The sequence below is a fragment of the Heterocephalus glaber genome, unplaced genomic scaffold (genome assembly GCF_053883595.1).
Source record: "Heterocephalus glaber isolate CG9 unplaced genomic scaffold, H.glaber_assembly_v1.0 deba00000071, whole genome shotgun sequence".
In the NCBI taxonomy this organism is placed as follows: domain Eukaryota; kingdom Metazoa; phylum Chordata; class Mammalia; order Rodentia; family Bathyergidae; genus Heterocephalus; species Heterocephalus glaber.
Genome location: NW_028258137.1, coordinates 27,747,763 through 27,771,457, shown reverse-complemented (window position 1 = coordinate 27,771,457; position 23,695 = coordinate 27,747,763). Strand labels below are relative to the sequence as shown.

At 46.3% G+C, this 23,695-nt stretch overlaps 1 protein-coding gene across 3 annotated transcripts; it reads left to right on the top strand.

Moving 5' to 3' along the window:
- The first annotated feature begins 5,065 nt into the window (after window positions 1-5,065).
- Spmip8 (sperm microtubule inner protein 8) lies at window positions 5,066-23,676 on the top strand. 3 transcript variants are annotated; one of them, XM_004843140.3, is made up of 8 exons: window positions 5,066-5,212; window positions 5,961-6,185; window positions 8,532-8,593; window positions 8,849-9,023; window positions 9,313-9,374; window positions 9,611-9,671; window positions 9,997-10,029; window positions 21,688-23,676. In XM_004843140.3, coding segments are annotated over exons 2-7 (585 nt in total). In that variant the 5' UTR covers window positions 5,066-5,212; window positions 5,961-5,962; the 3' UTR covers window positions 9,999-10,029; window positions 21,688-23,676. The 3 variants fall into 3 exon arrangements, with proteins under 3 accessions (XP_004843197.1, XP_021112644.1, XP_021112639.1); XM_021256980.2 differs by lacking the exon at window positions 9,313-9,374 and having other exon boundaries at window positions 5,080-5,212; XM_021256985.2 differs by lacking the exons at window positions 9,313-9,374; window positions 9,611-9,671.
- Window positions 23,677-23,695: the final 19 nt, after the last annotated feature.

The following is a 23,695-nucleotide window of genomic DNA, read 5'->3' as shown; positions in this document are numbered from 1 at the left end:
TACCTGTAGGGAACAGAATCCTTAGACGCCCCAGTGCTTACCATTATTCCCATCATCTATGAGCCATGTCTGTGGGTTACACATTTCTTTCTCTGTTCATCATCTTTAAGAAAATATTTCTGCAATTATATGTCCAGGTATTTACCTTACAGAATTACTCAAGGCCATACACATATACGTATAAAGAGGTTTGTTGCAACACTGCTCTAGTAAAAGATGAAAAATACCCAAATATTCATCAGGAGTAGAAATTGCAAAATATCTAAACATTCATCTGCAGGAGGGCTATGCATTTAGTAAATTACAATACACCCAATAATGGAATACAGAGACCCATTAAAAAGTAAGAAGCAGATCTGTTAGAACTAACACAAGAAAATGTGCATTCCCTGGAGTTGTCATGTGCAGATCAATTCATTAGACTCTCTGTACCTCATTTTACTTGTTTATAAGATGGGGATGTTGATGGCATTTTTCCCATGGGCAGACTGTGAAGATAAACTGAATTGATAAGAACAGCATACTCAGAACAGTAACTGGCACATGCTGATGGCTTCATAAATGTGGGTTAGGACTACCATGGGGTGTCAAGTGAAAACACTAACTATGGAATATCATGTACTGCATAATCTCATGATAAGTCAAAAATATACATTATGAGTCACGTATGAATGGAAAAAATCTGTTGCATAAGATAACATTAACTTATGTTCATGATTTTTTTAATTTTTAAAATAAAATGCCAGTTAAACCTCTTTATCATGGTCTACAGTGACATTTCAGCCCTACCTTATACAAACATGTTCAGTTTCTACTTTTGTCTCTTCAGTGAATAGGGACTACCAGACCATGCCCCTGCACCTCTGCAGGATGGCCCGGCCCAGCCAGCATCATGCAGGTCAGTGTATGTACACTGCCAGCCCCAGGGATCCCTGCCCAAGGCCATAATAAATGTGGGCCTGCACGAGGCCATGCCTCTCTGTGCCTCTCTGCCAGGGACCCTGGGCCCAGGTGGGAAAGCGCAGGCCCAGGGCCCAGTACTCCTGGGAGAGTCCCTGGTGCTTGCAGAGTTCTGAGCGGGGGAGGCAGATCAGCCTCTAAAAGGCGAACCTGGGCCAGATATGACCCTTCTGACCTTCTATTTCCCTACTTGGGTGAGAGTGCGGACACCGTGATTTCCTGGGCTGGGAGAGCCCAAGGTCACCCTTTTCGGATGGCAGATTCCATGGACCCCAGCCAGCCACAGGGAGCTCCAGGAGCCAGAATGGAGCTAAACCCTTTCCCTGGCTTGACCATAACCATCCTCCTTCTCACCACCACACCACACCCCTAGCCCCAAGAAGACAGATACGAATTTTCATCCTGGAACACAGCTAGGTCAGCAGAATTGCCCAGGGTGACAGGGATAGAGAGTGACTGAGTTTGCACTCGGGTCTGCCCAATTCCGGCTGCCCAACATCTGTCCCAAGGGTATTTATGTTTACCCAGTGTTGGCTTCTTCTGCAGGCCAGACCTGTAGGTCCTTTCCTGGCCAGCAGCAATCCCGCCTTGCATTTCCAAACCTTCTAGAAATGATTAGAGAGGCTCCTCCAAGCCCAGTTGTTCTTATTCCCCTAAACACAGCCAGCCCTCTTGGATGGGAACTTTAGTGGCTGCTCCCTACCCCCACCTTGCTACCATGTCCCAGCTGACTCCATTTTGATGAGGGAGCCTGGGGGTGGCAGCCCAGGGAACTATGGTATTGGACTACCAGCATTTTCAGAATCTCCTGGGGACCAGGAGAAAATGCAGATCCTAGGTTTCCCAGACTCTTTTGGGTGTCCTGGAATTTGCATTTCACAAGCTGGTCCAAAGAGTCTGATGCATACTGAAGCTGGAGCTCCAGAGAGGAGAGGAAAGCCACAGGTTTCCTGCCTTGTCTATCTCATCACACCCAAATGTCTTGCTAGGAGCTGAGCAAAGGGTTCCCTGCAGGGGTTCCTCTGAGCCTCCATCTCATCCCAAGTTACCTGCTCAGATACCAACCGCCAGCCAGCAATTGCTTTCTTGCTGCCACTCGAAGCTGGCCTCTGGGACACACAGGGATTAATTAGCAACAGCCAGGCTGTACAAAGGATTAGCAGGTCCTGAAGGGGGGCAGGGTAGAGAAGAGGCCACTGATGCCTAGGGCCAGCCACAACCCCCAAGTAAGCATCCAGCAAAGACCTGGGCCCCAGGTTTGGTTGCTAGGAAAGCTGTCCAGGTACCAAGGCCTTGCCCAAGCCACTGAGTGGCTGCCGGAAGAAAAGAGCTTGGGGTCCATGTGGCTCTGGGAGACTCCTCAAATTGCCAGGGTCTTGTCAATTCAGCAGGGGCAGGAGTGTACCCCATCTTTCCAGCCCTATGTCAGGTCCTGTCCAGGTCCTTGGCAGGCCCTTTCCAGCTGACAGTCTTCAATAGTTCAAGTTCTTCCAGAAAGGCCATGGTCCCAGGACAGAGCTATTAGCTCAAATCTGTGTTAGTCAGGGTTCTCCAGAGAAATAGAACCAATAGAATATGAAGCCTCAGAACCAGGCAGGCCCACAGTGTAACCCCAGTCCAAGCCTCAGGCCCCAGAGCCTCAGGAGGACAGCTGGTATAAGGTACAGAATCCAAGGGCCAAAGAACCTGGAGCCTGATGTCTGAGGGCTGCAGCACACCACTCAGAGGAAGAGCCAGAGAGTTTTCCCTTCCCCTACTTCCTGTTGTGTTCAGGCTCCCAGTGGATTGGATGATGCCATCTACATTGAGGCCAAGTCTCTCCACTTAGTTTGCTGACTCACCTGCCAATCTTCTCTGGAAATACCCTCATGGACCCACCAGGAAGTGTGCTTTACCAATTCTCTAGGCATCCCTAGTGCGGTCAAGTTGATGCCAAAAATTAACCGTCACAAGTTCCAAAGACTGGCAGATAACAGACTGCATTGAATCTGTGGGGAACTGAGGCTGGACCTCAGGGGAACCAGAAACCTAGTGGGGAGGAGGTGCAAGGGGCAGAGGTCCTGGAAAGGGGGACCTGGGTGAAGGATAGGGTCAAGGGGTGTTTGGCAAAGGGGCAGGCACCTGACCATCTGCAACATTTTCGGATCTCTTCCCGTGTGCCTGGCAGCAGACCCGCTTTGGCATATAGAACAGAAAAGACTCAGAACCGGCCCTCACAGAGTTCGAATGCCACTGGGGTAGGCAGAAAAGGAAACGACTGACTGAAAAATACTGCAAAATATGCTGAGCCAAGAAAAAAAACCCAACAGGGCAGATTTGTGTGTGATGTGAGAGGCAGTGGGAGGCAGGCTTCCAGGAGAAGTAGATATTTGAGCTATAAGATATGAAGAGCCAGAAGACTGGGCTGGAGAAAGATCTGGGTGGACAGTGAGCCTTGAAGAGCAGAAAGGCAACTGCAGGCCTAAAGTTTAGTGGGTGCAAGGGAGAGTGGTGAGAGGAGAGGTTAAGAACTGGGTGGGGTCAGATCAACCCCATGAGGGTTTAGTTGATGGACCATTGAAGTTCATGGTCTTAGTCCATTCTGCGGCTATAACAGAGCACCTTGGGTGGGGTAATTTACACACAGCTGAAATGTATTGCTCACCATTCTAGGGGCTGGAGAACAAGGCAGATTTGTCATCTGGTAAGAGCTCATCCCTCATGGACAGTGCCTTCTATGCATCCTCATATGGTAGAAGGAGTGCAAAATCTCCTTTAAGCCTCTTTTATAAGGGCACTAATCCCATCCATAGGGGTGGAGCCCCCATGACCTAATCACCGCCTAAAGGCCCACCTATTAATACTACTGCATCAGAGATTTAGTTTGCACATGTGAATTTGGGGGCGGGGGGCGGAGCGGGGCACACATTCAGTCCATAGCAGGTGTGATGGTTTTGAACAGGATTTGGAAAGAACATGTGTAGTTGCTTCATAGTGGCAGGTGTGACAGCAGAAGCTGGTCAGGAGGGACAAGCTAATTTGTTACTGGGAGACCCCTGGGCTCTCCCTCCAGAGCCCCTGGTAGGCATACCCCCCAGTGGTATGGGAGAACATTCTTTCTCCCAAAAAGGCCAAAGCCAATGGCAAAGCTCAAGGCAGTTGCTGTCCTTCCCTTGTTAGGATCCCAGGCTTCAGGGACCACAGCAATTCCAGCCAGACCCCTGCAGGAATGGAAGGCTGGCCTCTTTGGCTCTTCCCTGGGCCTGCAAGGGGTGGCTGTGTCATCAGTAATAGTCACCTTTGCCTCCAACCTGACAGGGAGCAATTTGGCTAGACTGCTAGCAGTAAAAGTAGGAAGAGAGAAAGGGAAGACAAATGGGGGGTACTGGGAGTGTTGCTTGTGGAACAGGATACAGGAGGCACATTTATCAGAACTGGAACCAGAACATGGGGCTTGGTGAACGCCAGGAGGCATGGCTATGTGAGAGGGGTGATCAGAGGAGATTGCCATCTGGGTGAGACTTGAGATGTGTACCCTCTCTGCTCCATGGAGGAAACTTGGAGATAGCTAGAACCCCAAGGGAGTAGGGGGAAGAGGGCCTGGGCACAGAGTACTGAGTGCAGGCACCACAGCCTGACTTTCCCGGAGGGAGGAACCTGGCAGTGGAGTATCACCTGCTAATCCCTGGCTTGCTGAGGCCACCACTCTCCCTGATCCCCACACTGACCCTGGATACTGGCCACAGCTAATCTCCACCCCTAGTGCCCCAAGGGCTCACAGACAGTGCAGGGTGCTCTCCCCTGAGGTTTCAGGGAGGAGAGAACCCACCTAGTTCCTAAGTGCCCCTAATGTAGGGCCTAGAGCCCTTGCCTGTTGCAGACAGGAGCCTGGAGGCCCAGAGAGAGATAGTAACTAGCTTAGAGTCATAAAGCCTGGGGTAGCCTCAGCAGTCATCCCTGGCCTGGCCACCTCAAGGGAGCCCAGATCCCCCTCTGACATTTCCCAAGATGCCTGGCTTGTGCTGAGGCCCAGAAGGAAAGGAGCACCCAGGACAGAGCAGCCCCGGTGACAAGCCCTTCTCAGAGCCTGCAGTTGCCTGGTTGCCTAGGAGCTGTGTCCTCATAATCAGGCTGCAGTGGGCATTGTCTCTGCCGTCCATAAGGCCCGGCCCACCTCCCTTCCTCTTCTGGTCATTGAGCGGTCACAAGATCATAAAGTCCTTGCGAGTCTCTGCTCTTGGCCTGTGCCCTGCAGACGAGGAAGCTGCAGTAGGTGGGTCAGAAGCAGGAGGCTCTCTGTTCCTCTCAGAGCTCTCCTTTCCTCCCCTGCCATACACAGTTCATTCCCCAGGCAGCCTCCCCTGCCTCATCACCTTGCCTTCTCCCTCATCTTCCAGGGTCCCAGGCCCTCTCTCCTCCTGCCCATCTAGCTCCTCCTCCATCTCTCACCTCTAACACAGGGGTGGAAAGAAAGCAAACCGAGTCAACAATATAAAGGACTGAAAAGGGCTCTTGAGCATCTTCTTTTTAAATGGAGGCAATGCTTTTCTAGTTCAACTCTATTATATCTCTCTTTTTAAAAACACTTCTAAGTCTTTTCTGTAGAATTTTGGGTAAATGCCAGATACCTTAGCTAAGGCAAATCCAGAATTGGTCACCTAGAGTCATTCGGCATTCTGAGCTACATTTTGAATCTACTCACTACTGCTTTTTCCTGTTCAGATTATTTAACAGACTCACATGCCACCTCTTTTAGAGCATTCTCTGCCAGACTGCAGCCTTGCAGACACACAGTACTGACCTCTCTTCATCCCTTGGCATAGCCTGTGTGTATGTACCTGTGTGTATATTCCTGTCTTTTTCTAGGGCATGTGGGGCTCCTGAGAAGTACGCATACAGCAGGTACTCATAAATGCTTGACAGGGAGACAAATGAGCAAAGGCCAATACTGTATTCTTCCAAGGAAGGGTATCTGACTGGCTTAGCCCAGGGTGAGCCCTTCCATGCCCTCTGCTCCCCAGGTATGGCTCGCATCATTGACCTGGTGCCCTGGGATGATGGCTCCACCCACATGCACGCATCCTCAGCCATCTTGCTCCCTATGGAGCGACAGCGCAATCAGCTGGCCGGTGTGAAGCAGCAGCTCTACCACCCAGCCCTGCCCACCCTGCGCCGGATGGACATGGACACCAGCAAGGCCTGCCTCTCAGATGAGCACTGCCAGTCCACCACTTACTGCCGCAAAGGTTGGATCGCCTCACCTGCCGCCAGCACTGGGGCCCTATTGGGCCTTCGGAGGGATGGATGGGCAAGGAAAGAGAGTTTGGAGGAAGAAGCCATGAGCAACAGAGGAAAGGGGGGCAGGTGCTGGTCCAGATCTGCTAGTCCCTGCCCAGAAACCCCCAGCAAAGCCTGAGCCTCTATGTCCTTCTCAGTGAAATGGGGGCGATGACAGGCTCCCCCCAGGCGGTGGTGAGGCTAAAATGAGATGACAGGAAAAGGACCCAGAGCCGTGCCTGGCACATATTTCATCAAGAAGCGTGATTGCTGGTGCTGCTAACGTCACTGCTCTCTTAAGTTTTAGTGCAACAAGGTTCATTTTGTCACACAGTTCTAGAGGTGCCAGGTCATCAAGGGGCCACATCTGGAGAGGGCCTTCTTGCTGGCAGAGTCTGGAGGTGGTGCAGGGGGCCCATGGTGAGAGATAGGGGCTCGAGTGCATGTGTGCATCTTAGGGTTCTCGTTAACGGAGACAGTGTGGCACAGAGGTGGGCACTTGCAGTGGGAGGAATAATAATAATTGCAACAAGAACAACTCCTGCCCACTCACCCCTACTTCTGGAACAGAGAGAGGAGCCCTCCACACACCTCCCATGACTACAGTCTGGACACGTGGGCTGGGGTGGGGGGATTGCTCAGCATGGATAGAGAAGGTATTTAGGAGATAAAGTCAACAGGATTGAGTTCCAGGGTAGATAGGAGGGGAAGGAAGGAGTTCAGGGTGATACCTAGATCCCTGCTTGGATGGCAGCCAGGTGAGAATGTCAGAACACACAAGAGATCCTCAGAGATCCACCCAGACCTTTCTGGCTAGGGCAGGACACACACACACACACACACACACACACACACACAGGAGCACACAATGGAGGTAGTAGGGATGAGTGTGGAAGGGGAGCCCTGGTATAGTGGGGCACTCACACCTGCACCTGCTAAAGTGGCTGCTCCTGGGCTCAGGCTGGCTGAGCTGTGTGCAAAGGTTCAGCAAGATCATCAGCTCTTCCAATTTCCTGCTCCCAAGGGAATCCCAGAGTCTTGATTTTTAGGGAAAGCTCTGACTTTGTATGTATTTTATTGTAAGCATGTGTATTTTTTCCTTTGCTCTTGATTTGTAGATTTCAAATGTAAGGAAATTGCCTTTCATCTGCAAAATTAATAGGAAAAAAGTTTTCCATTTGTCTTGTGACTTCTTTTATGTTTTTGCTATACAGAGTTTTATTTCTATGTAGTTTCATTTTGTTTGTTTTTTTGGTACTGGGGATTGGACATAAGGCTTTTGCACTAAGCTATAGCCCTAGCCATTTTTTCTTTGTTTTGATACAGGGTCTCCCTAAGTTGCTAAGTTTCCCAGGCTAAGCTTGAACTTGAGATCCTCCTGCCTCAGCCTCTGAGACCTAGGATTACAAGCATGCATCATTGCACCCAGCTTTATCTTTTCTTTAAGCTTTGGATTTTTTAGTTAAAATTAGTAAAGCCTTCTCCATTCCAAGTTTATAGGGAAATTTGCCCATATTTTCTTCTATTACTTCTTAGATGTCTTAGTCCCTTTCTTACCACTGGGACAAACACCTGACACCCACAATTTAAAGGAGGAGAGGTTTATTTTGGCTCATGGGTTTTAAAGGATTCAGTCCATAGACAGCTGGCTCCAAGGCTGGTGGAAGGGTCTGATAGAAGAAAGCTGATCACACCATGGTGACCAAGAAGCATAGAGATAAGGTAGGAGCTGGAGGGAGATACACCCTTTTAGGTCAAGCCCTGAGTGACCTGCTTCTTCCAACGAGGCCCTACCTCCTAATATAACATTCAGTTCTAGGTTCCCATGATCCAGTTACCTTCCAGAAACCCCACCTCTGAGCATATAAGAGTTCTGAGGACCATTCTGGATCTAAACCATAGCATTTGGCTTCGTTTCTTTATATTGAAATCTTGATCCAAATTTCTAATGTGTAAGGTGAAGTATGGATACCATTATCTTAATCCTCAAAAGCCAAAAACAGTTTTGTGGGTACTGAGGATCAAGCCCAGAGTCTTCCCACTGAGCTGCATTTCCAGCCCCTTTTTAATTTTTTTTATTTTGAGACAGGGTCTTGCTAAGTCACTAAATTGCCTGGTTGGGCCCCAACTTGCAATCCTCCTGCCTCAGCCTCTCAAAATGCTGGTGTCACAGGCATGCACCATCACACCCAGTTTAAAAGCCATCCAAAAATTTTTTGTAATTGTAAAGCATAGTGTGGGCCAAACCTCTCCTGTGTGGGTTATGATTGCTGGTGGAAGGACACCTCTTTTTCTCCCTTATCTTTTTTCAACAGATGAGTTTGACAATGCCCACTTCACACTCCTGGGGGTCCCCAACAAACCCCTGCAGTGCTTGGTGAGTGTTCTTTGCCCTTGGTCCTGGGTTTGCTGAAAATCACTAGCTCACATTCACCCCAAGGACTCCTGGTGGGCTCTACTCCCTTTTCATATCCTCAGCTGGCAGGGACACCCCCACCCCACCCCCTAATCCACGTAGGTCATTTCCAACTTCCCCTCCTCAGATGAACCAAATGTCAGCTCAGAGCTATGGGGTGGTCTGGGAGGGGCCATGCATCTGCCCCTGTGGTCCTGCTCCCCATCACTCTGGCAGGACATCACGGCGACCGGCCAGAAGCTCCACCGCAGGTACCGCGAGGGGAAGCTAGCGCCAATCGCGCCAGGCATCAACTGGATGGACTGGCCCTGCTTCACACGCGCCATCGAGGACTGGTCCCGCTTCGTGTCCTCTGCTGGGGAGTTCAAGCTGCCTTGCCCGGGCAAGAGGGGTCTGTCTACCCGCTGTGGAGGATGCCCTGGGGGAGAGGAAACGGGTGGCAGGAACTGGGAGGGAGGGGGGGAAACACGGACAAGGCCAGAGCGCTGGGGGTAGCAGGGGCACCTACAGCAGGCGAGACTGAGGCTGGTTGAGGGACTCGAGGTGGCAGTGGTGTTCAGGTCCAGGTGGAGCCACCCTGGGCCAACAGAGGAGTGGGGCTTTCAGGGGGCGCAACGGAGGCAAGGCTTGTTCTGGGGATGGGGCGTGCCCAGGGCACCCAAGGTAGGGTCTTTCCGCAGTCGAGAGTTTCAGCGGCTACGCGGTGCGGTACTTGAAGCCAGATGTGACCCAGAACTGGCGGGTAGGAAAGGATGCGCGCTGACTGGTCCCTGGGAGTCCTGCTGGGGAGCGCTAAAGCTAGGGAGATGGGATGGATGGGGAGAGAAGACCGAAGGCTGGGTTTAGAGAACCAGAATCTTGAGATACTCAAAATGTCCAGTAGGGGGCGCTCTGGGGCGCGGGCGGGGGGGTCCTCCCTCCTCCCCAGCTTATCGCCCGCCCCCCGCCCCCCTCCCCCGTCCTTGTTGCCTGCCCCAGTACTGCCTCAACCAGAACCCCAGCCTAGACCGCTATGGACAGAAGCCCCTGCCTTTTCTCTGTAAGTGCCGCCGCGCTCCCCGGACCCACACTCGGAGGACGGAGGGTGGGGTCTGGGCCGCTTTTATAGCGCACGCCTAATGGTTCTTGAAAATGTGAGGCTTGGAAAATATTGAGTGGTTCCAGTGCAGCCCAAGAGAACTGCAATTTCAAAATGAACGATTGTTTAACTCCTACCAAACGGAGCACGCTGTCATCCAGGGGGCAGACCCCCCTTTCAGAGTGAAGGCGTTAAATGGGGCGCAGGGTAATCCTTCAGGCCGGACAGCCCGGAGCCGGTCCCTCCCCTCCTCGGGCTAACACCACCCCTCCACGTTCCCCCACAGGAACGCTTTCCGCTGCTTCGGCTCCCACTACAGGTAGGGGAAGACCCCGCCCCGGCCCCCTCCCGACAGGCCACGCCCCCGCTGGGTTCAACCCAGGCACTGCCCCACTTCCCAAGGGAGGAGGGGGTGCACTCCTTAGCGATGGGGTTGGGGGGCGCCAGCGGCTTTACCCTTGGCAAAATCACAGCTCACTGGGCTTGGGGTGGGCGTGGGCGTGGGGTGGGTGTAGGAGAGGTGCTTATCCCACCAGGATAGGTCCAAAGGAGGCTTGCAGGAGGGCAGCATTACCTGGGAGGCTTGTAAACAACGTTAGAAATATGAAAAGCCAACCAGGCACGGTGGCATACACTTGTAATTCAGAACTCTGAGAGGCTGAAAGTTGGAGTCTAGCCTTCTGCAACTTAGTAACTTAGCGAGGCCCCGTCTCAAAATAAAAAAGGGGTGAGAATACAGCTCAGTGTGGAAGCCCTGGGTTCTATTCTCAGTGTATGTGTGTATGTGACAGAGAGAGACAGAGACAAGAATCTGCCTCCTGGGATGTGGAGAGGTCTTAAGGGAGGGGACAGGTGCTTCTGGCCAAGAGTCGAGGCTCAGAAGTGGCAAAGAGAAAGGGGAGTGTGGCAAGATTTCAAGTATCTTTATAATTTGGCAGTCTCCCACCTCTTCACCCTGCCCCATACACTTTAGCAATACCAGACTCCCTTGGTGCCACCCAAACCCACCAGCACAACCACTCTCCAGACCTTTGCTTGTGCTGTTTCAGCACCTATATGGTCCTTTTGATATAGGGCATATTATTGTAGACAGCTAAGTTAGTTAGAAATATTATAGGTAGTCAGAGAGGGCTGGGCCCTCAAAGAAGTCAGTGCAGAAGGCAACTGTGGCTGGAGGTGAATTCATTGAAGGCCAAGTTTCAAGACAAAGAGATTTGACTATACCCACATGGGTATAGGGATGAACAGCAGTAATTGATATTCTAAATGAGCATCAATCCCCTGGGTGGGGGACCAAGACCTTAACCCATCCCTTCCAGGGAATATCGCTGACCCATTCCTTCCCAGAAAATCCTTGTTCCTTCCCTATATGCTTGCAACATTACCTGCTTCCCCATTTGATTCACATTTAGTCAATATTACCTAAGCGACTACTTGTAATCTTATTGGTTGACCATAGTTTTGTCCCATATTATATTTGCCTTGCCTTGTGGTTTTGCTCCATAAAACTCCCTTGAGAAGAGAGTCTGAGGGCAACCCACTTTCCAGACCCTCTTCTGTCTCTCTTAGACAGAAGTTATCTTTGTCTAAATAAATTCTTCCTACTCTTTTTTCTTTGTACCAGGGATCAAACTTAGGACCTTGCATCTGTGAGGCAGGCCACGGCACCACTGAGCTAATTCCCCGGCCCCAAAATTCTTCCCACTTTTTTTTTTTTTGGCACCGGGGATTGAACTCAGGACCTTGTGCTTGCGAGGCAGGCAATGGAACCACTGAGCTAAAACCCCGGCAATTCTTCCTACTCTTAATCTCTGTTATTCCTAGAACTCATTTTTCAATTTTAGAGAGCATAAACTCAGCGTGTCAGAAGAATTTATTGAGAGAAAGATAGCTTCTAAGAGAGACAGAAGGGGGCCCAGAAAGTGGGTTGCCCATGGATCCCATTTCTCAAGGGAGTTTTTTAGAGCAAAGCCACAAGGTGAGGCAGATATAAGCTGGGACAAAACTATAGTCGACTAATAAGTTGACTATGCTTATACCTACAAGTACAGTCCCTTAGATAATATTGATCCAATGGAAAATCACAAGTTGAGTATAAGGTGGAACAAAATTATTGTTGACCAATAAGATTAGAAGTATAGTCACTTAGGCAATATTGATTAAATGGGGATCAAATGGGGAAGCAAGTCACGTAGCAAGCAAGGGTACATGGAACTAATAAGGATTTTTCAGGAGGAATGGGCTAGGGACATTTTGGTTCTCCACTCAAGGTGATTGATACCTGTTTAGAATATCATCACTGCTGTTAATCCCTAGGGGAACCATGTAGGTGTAGTCATTTCTCCTCATTTTGAAGCCTAACCTTTAAGGAATGTGCCTCCAGCCAAAGTTGTAATATATTCTTATCTTCTGCATTGACTTTCTCCAGGGCCAAGCCCTGTGTGACTGCCAGTAATATTTTAACTAATTTAGCTGTCTATAATATTCTTCCCTCTGAAGAGCTATCCCTAACTGTGGTTAAGGAATAAGGGGCATAGTTTCTATCTAGCCGAAAAGGGTTGATATAAGGGAGACCACAGTCAGTGGCCTTCTTCAGAGAGCTAATCTAATGGGCCTTGGCTAGAAGTCCTGTTGCAGTTTACCAGTTATGAATTCCCTTTATAAGTTTGGTTTAGTGGATCCTGGTAAAAGGAGTCTGGCACATTTGTTGTTGGTTCCATCTACATGATCACTTGGAGTTTTGCAGCCTCTAGACAAGAATAAACAAATTTTCCAAGAAATTAGAGCATGTATTATCAAAGCATGAGCACTAGAATGGAAAGGCATGTTGGGAAAAGAGCCACATCTAGAAACAGCTCTTAAGGGAGTAGAATAGCAATTATAACTAGTTGGCTCTGAGATCCCTCTACTGATGAAGGCTATCTATAAGTCTGATATTTCTTTTAGTAAGTCCCTCTAGTTTCAGCTATAAGAAGGAGAGTTGGGTGATTTTGAAGGACAATTTTAGCTAAGGAATTTAAAATCTCTTGTTGAGCTTTTATAAATTATATTATACTTTTTCCTGAATGAACCATAATAGTGGTCAGCTACCAGTGTATCTGGAAACTGCCAGAAGGGATCAGCAATTGGAACGCCTTTTTATATCTGGCTTTGTTACTATGGTATTGTTTTTATATATCTTTTGGTTATACTTTTGTGCTGGGTGTTTAAGGCCAAGTTAAAGTAAGACTCATCTTAATCAGAATTAACCTCTTGCTGTCTATGAAGGTTAAGTCTCTTTAGGCATCACTTTTGGAACCATGTACAGAGCCTCTCAGCTCATCTTTCAGTGACAGCCATGTGGATGGGTCATAGTCTTGCTTGACCATGTTGCTGTCTGTGAAAGCATGGGAGACTTTTCCCTCTTTGGTAGCCCTTCTTTGGCACACTGTATATTTGTTGATTCTTGCCTCCCGGGGCCCACCAGTCTCCCTGCTCAGGAGGTTGGGTGACTCACCAAAGTTGTAGGATCCTGTAGAAAAGGTTCCCTCATGTCCTGGGTTTTTGTTGACAATAGAGGGCTAGGGCTAAAATATTGGCTATCCTCTTAGCCCAGTTACCTTTTTAGTTCTGGTTTCCAAACTTTAGTTGTTGAACACCCAGAAGAGAAGATAAGTGACATTAGTATTGCAGTGGGAGCAGTGAGCTTAACTATTAACATTTTATCTGTACATCAAGCACTTTGAAATATAAAGTACAGTCAGAGGACCATTATTTTTTAACCAATTATGGTTGTTTTGGTAGTTGAATACCTGCAGAATGTTAACAGATAATGAGTATAAAGTGTTATAGAGAAAACTTGAAATCAAAAGCCATACATAGTCTGTTAGCATAACAATCATGATATTCTCTGTGGAACACGTTTAAATGCCTATCCTAATATAGGATACCCTTTTTAGTAAAACATTTGTATCTGATCACAAGACATTAGTGCTTGCTTTGGCAGCACGTATACTAAAATTGATCACAAGACATTAAATGACATAAAGAAACTCTCACCTAATTTGTTATCCTTTAATAGGATACCATCTAAGGAGAATGCACTGGTCTATAAATATACCTTAGAAGTTTATAATATCTAGCCTCTAATTTTTTAGTATGTGACATTGTTTGGGCTGCTCTGTGCCTGAGCATCACTAAGTGTAGTGACATGTATACAACATGCACATTGCATAAGTTTTTTTCCAACTATTATTTAACTGGTGATCTCATGCTAGGTTGACATGTACCTCTTATGACAAGTACAATGGACTCTTCACTTATGAACTCAATTCGTTCCTGAGAACTGGTTGTAACTCAGGTTGGTCAATGAAGGCTCAGGCTCCTCTACACAGCCTTCAAAGTCTCTCTCCTATATATAGGCAGATCTCAGTGTCCTTGGAGAAACATTGCCCCATGATTTCTCAGCCCCACACAGGAAAGGATGTTGTAATGTTCTTTCCAGAAGTCTTTAAGGGTTAAATCTGTATCTAAGACATCTGGAAGAATAAGCAGCCAGCTTTTGGGTCATAACTCAAGACTTTGGTTATAAGTTAAAACTAAAATTCTGGTCATAACCCAAGTTGTTCATATGTTAGACTGGTCATAACTCAAGGGTCCACTGTAGCTGAACACAAGAGAAAGGGAGATATCTGAGGGGTTTTTTTACTGGAATAAAATATTTCCAGGCAACTGCTCCTTTATTTACTAAGGGGAGTCCTGTCCAGCAGTTTCCCTAAGGCTAAGAGTCCCCATTTAATCATCTTAACAAATCTTTCAGATGACCTATGAGAACCAGATCATAACAATTAACACATCTTTTTTGACCCATGAAAGACTCCCAAGTTATTATACACAGACAACAATATGTATTGTGTTTGTAAAACCAGTCTTAACGTCAGTTTGATCAACTGGCAACCTGGGTGGAAGCATGTCCTTAACTCTAATGACATTGATCTATAAGCCAACTTAAGTTATAGACAAATATTTTAAAAAGGCAAAAGAAGAAAAAAATTGTTGAGCTCAAACAAAACAGCTGTAAGTATTGTAACCAGTTACAGATTGGACAAATAGACAAACACACATAAGATGATTTGTTTATAAAACCAAAGTGCACTCGGATGGTCAAGTCAAATTATAATAACCTTTTTACAGTGTTTAGGCTTGTAACTATAAATAAGAATGGTCAGAAATTTTTATAGATCAGTTAACAGATGTCTTTTGTAATAAAAAATTGAAGGGATAAAAACCTTTTATACCTGTGATAGCAAAGACAGTTTTTAAAATGGACCTTAGGCTGATGGTTTATCTGATTGGAATATCTAGTTATACAGGCTTCTTACTGTTGCTTTGATAACCATAATTGTTGGATAGTCACAGCTGATAGCCAAAATTACTGTTTTAATAGCCACATGTAACTGTTCCTTCTAGAGGAGCAGACTATTAAAAAGTAATTTTAACTATTTCTAGGGGTGGCTGTGTAGGCCAGGTCTGGGTGTAGAAGGAGACTAGATGGCACTCTTCGGAGCTAAGTATTCTAAACAGTAGGGGGAAGAAGGCCTGCCGAGGGTTTAATCTCCCCTGCTGCAGATGTCTACCTATGACAGGTGGGGTTTTTTTTTTACCAATTTGCCTGTGACCCTTGAACCATACTTCACTATAGGCCTTCCTTTTTCAGAGCCTCAGTTAGCATATCTCTGAAAATAGTGGCCAGCCTGGCAAAGATGTTATGGAGAGAAATCATGACAACAGAGGCAGTCCTCTGAGGACTGGGGCCATGCCTATTCTTTAATAGCTGTTTCTGTTTAAAACTGTTATTAAACTCATAAAGTTCCCTAGGAATGCTTTGTTCTATCAATGAACTTATCAGTGTTCTAAAAATCAGCCAATCTGATCTGAGCTATAAAAATCAGTCACCATCACTCTTGAGGGGCAAGGGAAGTAAGAGGAGTTACTCTTACTGTCTAAGGACTGAAAGGCAGATAAACATGGACTAAAACTTTTACATTTTGTTTTTGAGAGTTTTAGGATTAAATCTAGACCAGTTTCATTTTCATATGGCCTAGTGGTAAGTGAAGGTGAGCTTCTCTCTGGAAGGGTCCTAGGGAGGGGAAACTCACCATTCTGGAAACTTGGGCCTAAAATCCAGCAACCACAGAGGAGAGAATTACATTGGACCAACCACTGTTGCAAACTGCATTATTTCCCAAGGACAGGGCTGTGGAGAAGGGATAGAGGAGTGACTGTACGTATGGCACAAGATCTAAATCTTAACCATCTCAGGTGCAGGAAGACAATTCAGATCAAGAGCTTTCCCAGAGTAGATCTCTCATCCTTAGCAAAACATGCCTCTAGAGACAAAAGCTATGGTTGACTCCAACTGCGTTGCCAAGCAGAAAATTAAACCAATAATCAAAGAACCTGAATGGCTGGGGTGTTTTAGCCTCTTGAAAGAGAGTGAGAGAGAAAATGAAAGTGCTCTAACTATATTGTTTAGGGCTTACTTTTTAATAAATGACCCTTAATTCAAAGAGATCTATCACCCCTGAGGACAGAGACAGGTAATAGTTCAGAAGAAATTTTGGCCCTAGGACAAAGAAGTCTTTGGAGTATTTTGGTTTCTCTATCTAGTCACCTAGGTAACTTCCCTCCATAGCAGTGCTGGCTAGGGTCTACTTAAACCCACTCTGAAAATATGTATCTCCAGGTATCTGTACTACATTTAAGAAACTCACAGGATTAAAGTCTGTGCCCATTGTCTCTCATTAGAAGTTAATGTTTGATTTAATCATAACATTACATCTTTCCAGCCTAGTTCATAGGTTTGAGTAAGTCCTCTAAAGACCTCAATGTACTTATTAGGGTTGTCTGGAAACTTTTCTAGAACCAATTTGATCTGCTTTAGGTTGCTGAGAGAAAAGGACACATGAACATGGGTAGTCCCATATTTGCTGTTTACTTCCTATAAGGGATATTGTCCTTGAGGGGGCTGAACAACATTAACTAAGGATGGATGAAGCCCTGTAGAGGCTTTAATTACAGCTGGCCCAGAAGCACCCAAAGGGCTAGTAGGGGAAGCCTCAGACTCAGTAATAATGGGCAAGACTTTGATTAATGTTGCCTTGGAAACATCATCTTCAGGTTCCAAAGGGCGAAGAGTGGCCTCAGGCTCAGTGATACTGGATGCCTTAAGGGTGAGAGGTGTCTGGTTTTCCTGTGGCTTACAATTATATTTCTCATATAGGTAAGGATTAATTCTTAATGTAAAGAAAGTCTGAACATAAGGAAATTTTGACCATTTTCTCTCTTTCATACAGTATGATCCTAGTTGTGAAATAGCATCATAATTAATACTTTCTTCTGCATTCCATTTTGTTTTAAGAATCCTGGCAACTCCCTTCATTTAGCCTCCAGCTCAGCCATCTTTTGTCACCTATTCAGACCTTTTTTCTCTTTTAACTTTGGTACATTTTAGAGAAGTGCTATACAGTAAGATAGGCCCTTGCCTTGCCTCCATTTTTTTTCCATAGAGTGTTTTGTTTTGGAGTTGTAGGTTTGTGCTGCTCCTGCCCAATGTATCAAAATGGTTTGTGATTGAACTGCGTGACCTTTCAGGAATGTTCTGTTAAGCTCCACCCCTCTCAGGAGTGTTCTTTAACTCTGGCGACCCCCCTCCACCCCCCACCCCCACTTCAGTGAGCATGCTCACCTACCATGTAGATCCCTATATAAGGAGGCTCTCATTTCTGGTAGAGTGCTCAGACTCCTCTGAGCCCACTGGGGCTCACCGGCATAATAAAGGTTTTTTCTCCACCTCTTCAACTGACCATCAGATTCTCAAGTCTTTAAATTATGAGATCTGTGACCCAGAGCCACCACACTGAGCTGTAAAGCTCAGCTGTGTCTCAGAGCTGTGGCACTTGGCTGCAACACTGAGTTGTAACACTCAGCCATGGCTCTGAGCTGTGGCACTTAGCTGTAACACTTAGCTATAGCACTGAGCTGCTCTGCTCTGCCACAACAAAAGGAATAAGAGATTTTGATATTGAATTTCCCATAAATGCAAGAGAAAAAAAATGGCATACCTTTTAATTTCTACTTGATTCCTATATCCTCAAGGCATCCCCAAGGTGACTAGTCCAGAGCAGGTGCCCATCCTCTGGAGAGAAACCGGAAGATAGGCCAGGTTGAACTAACCATCCCTTACCAGCTCATGATCCTATCTTCCCCAGAAACTCATACTCCTAATTCTAGCAGATGTTTCTAAAAGTGCAAGCTACTATTGATTCCAGCTGTAGCAATCATGTTTAAAGAAGGAAGCATTGCTAGCAGACCAATAATCAAGAGATGTAAACCATTGTAAACCATTGTCTAATTCTTTGAAAGAGAGTGAGAAAATATCAAAGAGCAAGTTGGAAATAGTTGGAGCACCTCTCAACCTGTAAAAGAGACCATCTCTAGCGATAGAGTCTGGTAAAATGGCTCAGAGAAATCTTGCCCTGGGTCCTAGAGTGAAGAAGCATCTAAAACATTTGTATTATCTACCTAATCACCTAAGGAACCTTCCTTGGCACCAAGACAAGGCTATGCTCTATTCAAAGTCTAATCTAAAATTTTTATGTCTCTGAAGTTCACAGGTTAAACTTATACCCATCACCTAGCATCCACAATTCACACGTTAGTAAAGGCACATTTATTGTTTTCTACACATACATGGAAGAAGAGAAAGGCTGGCTTAAAGCCCTTTATTACTCTTAGTATATACAAAGCATAAGTGTAAGTTGCTAGCTGATTTCTATTCTCCTCCATGAAAGGCAAACAGTTGTTCCAAGCTGCCTAAGCCTGACTTCCTGGAGGGAGAAGTGGTCTAACTATAAGGTGGTTTAGCTAATCAATTTTTTTTCAAGTTTTAAGGTTAACTCTCAGTGAGTTGGAAAAACTTGGTGGGTGGGAGGGTTTTCAACTTAATAGCAGAGAGAAAAATCAAAATCTGTAGCTCAACTCTTAATGAGGGCTTAATCAGAGGGCTTTAACAGTGTCATCTCTGGTCACTCTGGGCCAGAGAATATCAGAACATAGCTGAGAGAGTTACTTCTCACCTCACTGAGAAGTGCACGTAGGGACAATGGATAAATGGAGATTTTTCTGCTGGTTACCCAGTCAGGCTGTTGGGACCCAGTTTCCACTGAGGAAACTTTGGGTATCTGCCAGAGTTGCCATGGCCATAACCCCTCAGTTGTCCTCTCAGCTTTCACTGGTTCATGCAACCAGAGATTTGTCTCCAAAAAGGAATCTAGCTGGCTTTCTAGTCAACATGTAGTCCACAACTTATTAGCCAAAGTATTTTCCTTCCCTACACACATAAATGATGAAAACCAGATCTAGAAGGAAAAGAGAGAGAGAGCTAGGAGGTTGGGGATTCTCCCTTAAACTAAATGTGTTTTGGTCCCTTAATGTGCTTAAGGTGAGACTAGCTACTTCTAGTCTCACCCAGAAGTTGCTTCTTTCCAAGGGGTCTCAGTTTCAGTCTCCTGAGAAAGACTGTTGCCCAGAACACTAAGTGGGGACATCACTTTTATGTGTGTTCTTCTGGGTGGGTATGTGTTCTTCATCTAAGATGACTTTCCTGTCTTAGGTGTTAGCAAACACTCATTTTCTATGGGCTCAACTTAAAGGTTCTTAATTGTTGGATAGGAGGGAAAGGTTGGGATATTTTAGGATTCCTTTTTTTCTAATCTTGCATGCCTGTAAAAGGGAAAATGTAAAATGGCAGGGAAAGATCAGAAAGAAGATCAGCAAAAGGAAGTCTTTTCTTCTCATGCTCATGGTGAATTATTGAGACAACTTGCTCATAAGTCATCATTCTCAGCCTGTAAAGGCAAGAATGGGGAATTGCAAAAGCTAAGATTGCCTCCTGACCAGCAGAATATCAGACCAGAAAGGAAACTGAGGCAGAATAGGCTCACCATTTTCTCCAGAGTATAGAGGATCAGGCCAGAATGTCTCAGTGAAACCTGTCCCCCAAGTCTTAAGAATGGCTGCCTTCTTAACTGCAAAATAATATTGCCTTATTAACTGGCAGAAGGGGTCCAGTGATTTATTAATAAGAATATATGTTTCTTAAATATAAACTAGATTTCATTTTTTTAAAAACCCATTTTACAGAATTTTATATCAAGGTCCACTAGGGGGTGCTCTAACACTACTTTTTCCCTAACACTTGTCTGCGATAACAAACCATAACAGTCAACAGGTCAAGAACACCAATAAATTCAGCAATTAAGTCCAAATGCAACATATACAAAACAGGAATAAAATGTAAAATGTCACTTTCTTTGATGGAACATATCTTCCCATGTTCTCAACTTAAATTTACCATCATTTTAACAAAAGACAATGCATAAAAGAGAAACAAGGCATAAGCAACTGACAAAAATTCAAGACATAAGGCATAAAAATTCAAGACAATTTTGATTACCTAAGCAAGTCACAATCCAGAATCTATGAAACAAAAACAAACTCTTACCTCCATCCAATTATCTCAGTGGGACCTCCAAATTATATAGGGCATATGATATAGGGATACTATATGGACCTCCAAATAATACAAGGGAAACAATGTAACTCCCAACCTGCTAATGTCCAATATGCCAAGTTCATGTTCTCTAAAATTGAAAGATGAATTCTGGGAACAATGGAGGTTAAGAGCAAGAAATATTTATTGAGAAAAAGATAGCTGCTGTCTAAGAAAAACATAAAGGGGTCCAGATAGTGGGTTGCCCAAGGACCCCATTTTTCAAGGGAGTTTTATAGAGCAAAGCCACAGGTGAGGCAGGTATAAGGTGGGACAAAACTATAGTCAACTTATTGATTATACATATACTTACAAATATAGTCACTTAGGTAATATTGATTAAATGGGGATCAAATGGGGAAGCAAGTCACGTAGCAAGCAAGGGTACATGGAACTAACAAGGATTTTCTGGGAAGGAATGGGCTAGGGAGGTTTTGGTCCCCCACCCAAGGTGATTGATGCCTACTTAGAATATAAATCATTGCTGTTCATCCCTAGGGGAAGTATGTAGCTGTAGTCATTTCTCCTTGTCTTGAAGCCTGACCTTTAAAGAATGTGCCTCCAGCCACAGTTGTAATATGTTCTTATCTTCTGCATTGATTCTCTCCAGGGCCTAGCCCTGTCTAACTGCCTATAATATTTTAACTAACTTAGCTGTCTGTAATACTTTCTCCTCTGCCTCACAACTTCTCCTCACTCTTTAAAGCCCAACCCAGACATCTCATCCTCCTTGAAGTATCCCTTGACCTTCTGCTACCCCCCAGCTCACACTCCCTCCATTTGGCCACCACCTGTAGTTTATAGCATCTGGACTACTACACTCTCACTACTGGCAGTAAGTTGCCTTTCACTGCATTCTGGTTTATACTACCATGGGATGCCTAACAGAATATGTTCACTAATGACTGAAAAGTAGGTGAAGCAGGGGCCGGGGATTTAGCTCAGTGGTTCTGTCACCTGCCTTGCAAGCATAAGGACCCGAGTTTGATCCCCGGCACCAAAAAAACAAAACAAAACAAAAACATAGGTGAAGCAGTTCAAAGTAGGGGGTCAGTAGGAGATAAGGATGAGGCAAACTGGAGGCATGAGGGGAGAATGTGAAAGCCAAGGAAAACAGTGGAAAATATATAAGGAAATAGGGAGCTATAGAAGGCTTTTGAGCTACACAGAAGCTTGATGGAAACTGTTTTCAGAGCATGCAGGTAGGAAGGTGGATTTGAGGGGAAGGCCTAGAGCAGTGATGACAAAACTTTTAGAGCCTTCAATGATAATAAACATCCTGCTGTGGCATATGTTCCACAGGTTCACCATCACTGACCTTGAGAAGGCCTAATTTTTCTACAGGATAGTCTGGTGGCCTCACCTAACCCCTATTTCTCTCCACAGCCGTATCAATTACCTGACCCCTTGGCATTAATCGGTGTAAAGAAGGCCAGCCAACACCCAGACTACAGGACCATGCCCCTCAGATCCCCCAGTGGGACAAAAGGGCATATAGTGGAACCACCCACTTCTTGACTAGAAATAAATGTAATGCTTCCTCAGGGAGGCCCTGTGGGGGTGGGGGGGAGAAAGGAGGATGGGAGAGGGTCAGGAGCATAGGATGAGTGTTTTACTTTGCTTGTTCCCTGCCAACTCCTGGAGAACCATGGCCTGGGAAAGGATGTGTGGTGGCCTTGGCAGAGGCTTGGAGTCAAAACCTCAAGCCCAGCGAGCATTGAGGTCAAGGGCACATCTAGGAGTGGGGTTTCTTGTGCTCCTGTCCTTTGCCTGCAGCCCCTGCCCAAACCCCTCCCCACCTCAGATTCTCAAGGAGGGGTTAGAAAGGGATTTGTTGGGGCCTCTTTCTGAAGCCCTGCCATACCAGTGTGCTCTAAGGGGCTTCCTGGAGGCAGGCTCTGGGGTGGGTTGCTGCCTCAGCCTATGGCCTCTTATCCCTGTGAGGCAGCAGAATGTGGGTTTATACCTGAATGAGCAAGTCCATCCCAGAATGTGGCCCAGCAAACATTTAGGCCCTGTCCCTGAATGCTGGGGTGACACAGACAAGATGCCATCCCTGCCTCTGTGGTGCTTCCAGTCCAATGGGAGAGACAGGCAATTCCAGCCAATTCCAACCTGAAACCATGCTCCTCCAGCCCAGGACACCATGGACGGTAACCCATGCCAACAATTTCATTACAGGTTCATGGCCACCCATTATACTCTTAATCCTGGTTTCATAAATATAAAAAAGCATGCCTAAGAATAAAGGCAACAGATAAGGAAGGTATACACAAGTACTTTCTGTTCTTAAATGGAAGACAAGGCATTAAGTGCTTTGCAGACCCCACAGGTGGGTAATTTAAAACCATTTGTCAGACGATAAAATGTAGCTGTGGTGGTTATATGACTGGCACAAGATCATGCAGCTAGTGATTGGCAGAGCTGGGGATTGAAGCCAGCCTGTCTTACCCATGGATCTGTGGCCATCACATTCTGCTTTCCTGTTCTTGGCAAGCCAAGTGGAGGGAGGACATGGGGGCTGCTTCCTGAGGGCATCTGGGTAGAGCTCAGAAGGAGGCAGGATGTCCCATCAGGAAGCTCTCAGAAGCCAAGAGTGGCTGGGTGTGGTGGTGCATGCCTGTACTCCTAGTTCTTGGGAGGCTGAGACAGGAGGATTGCCCTGAGTTTGAGGCCTGCTTGGGCTACATAGTAAGTTCAAGGCTAATCTGAACATAGTGAGACCCTTGTCTAAAAAACAACCCCCCACAAAAAATTTTAAAAACCAAGACCAGCAGCATGGGCCTGGAATCCTGAGAAGATGGCTTGAGCCTTGGGATTCAAGACCACCCTGGGCAACACAGTAAGTCCCATGCTTGAAAGACAGAAAGGGGGTGTGGGGAGAAAGCCCTCAGAGTTGATGGCAGTAGCCATGGTCCCCAGGGCTTAGCCTCCAGGGATTCTTCGCTCATCACAAAGAAATCATGTCAGAAATCCTCACTAGACACAACCTTGGGGACAGACTAGCCACTGTGATCTTGCCCTCAGGCTTTCCATGGTGACCCTAATCCAATATCCTGTTACCCCAACACAAACCTCACCACCGGCCTCCTGCTGTCCTAGTGCCCCCGGCACTTGTCTGCCTCTGAACCTCTGTTCAGAGTCATCTTCCTACCAGATCATTCCTTCGCCCCTTCTTACCCAACCCCACCCTTTCTTCCAGGAAGATCTCTCTTAGGCCCTCCTTTCTCCCCTATTCTTCCCCAAGACCATGAGGACAAGGACAGCAGCTTCCAGGGGCTCATACCCTCTAGCCCACAGTGGGCTTGCTTGAGCTAACTGAGGCTCAGGAATGGGGCCTGAGGTCCCTCAGAACCATCACACACATCTACAATAAATGAATGCTACTACAAAA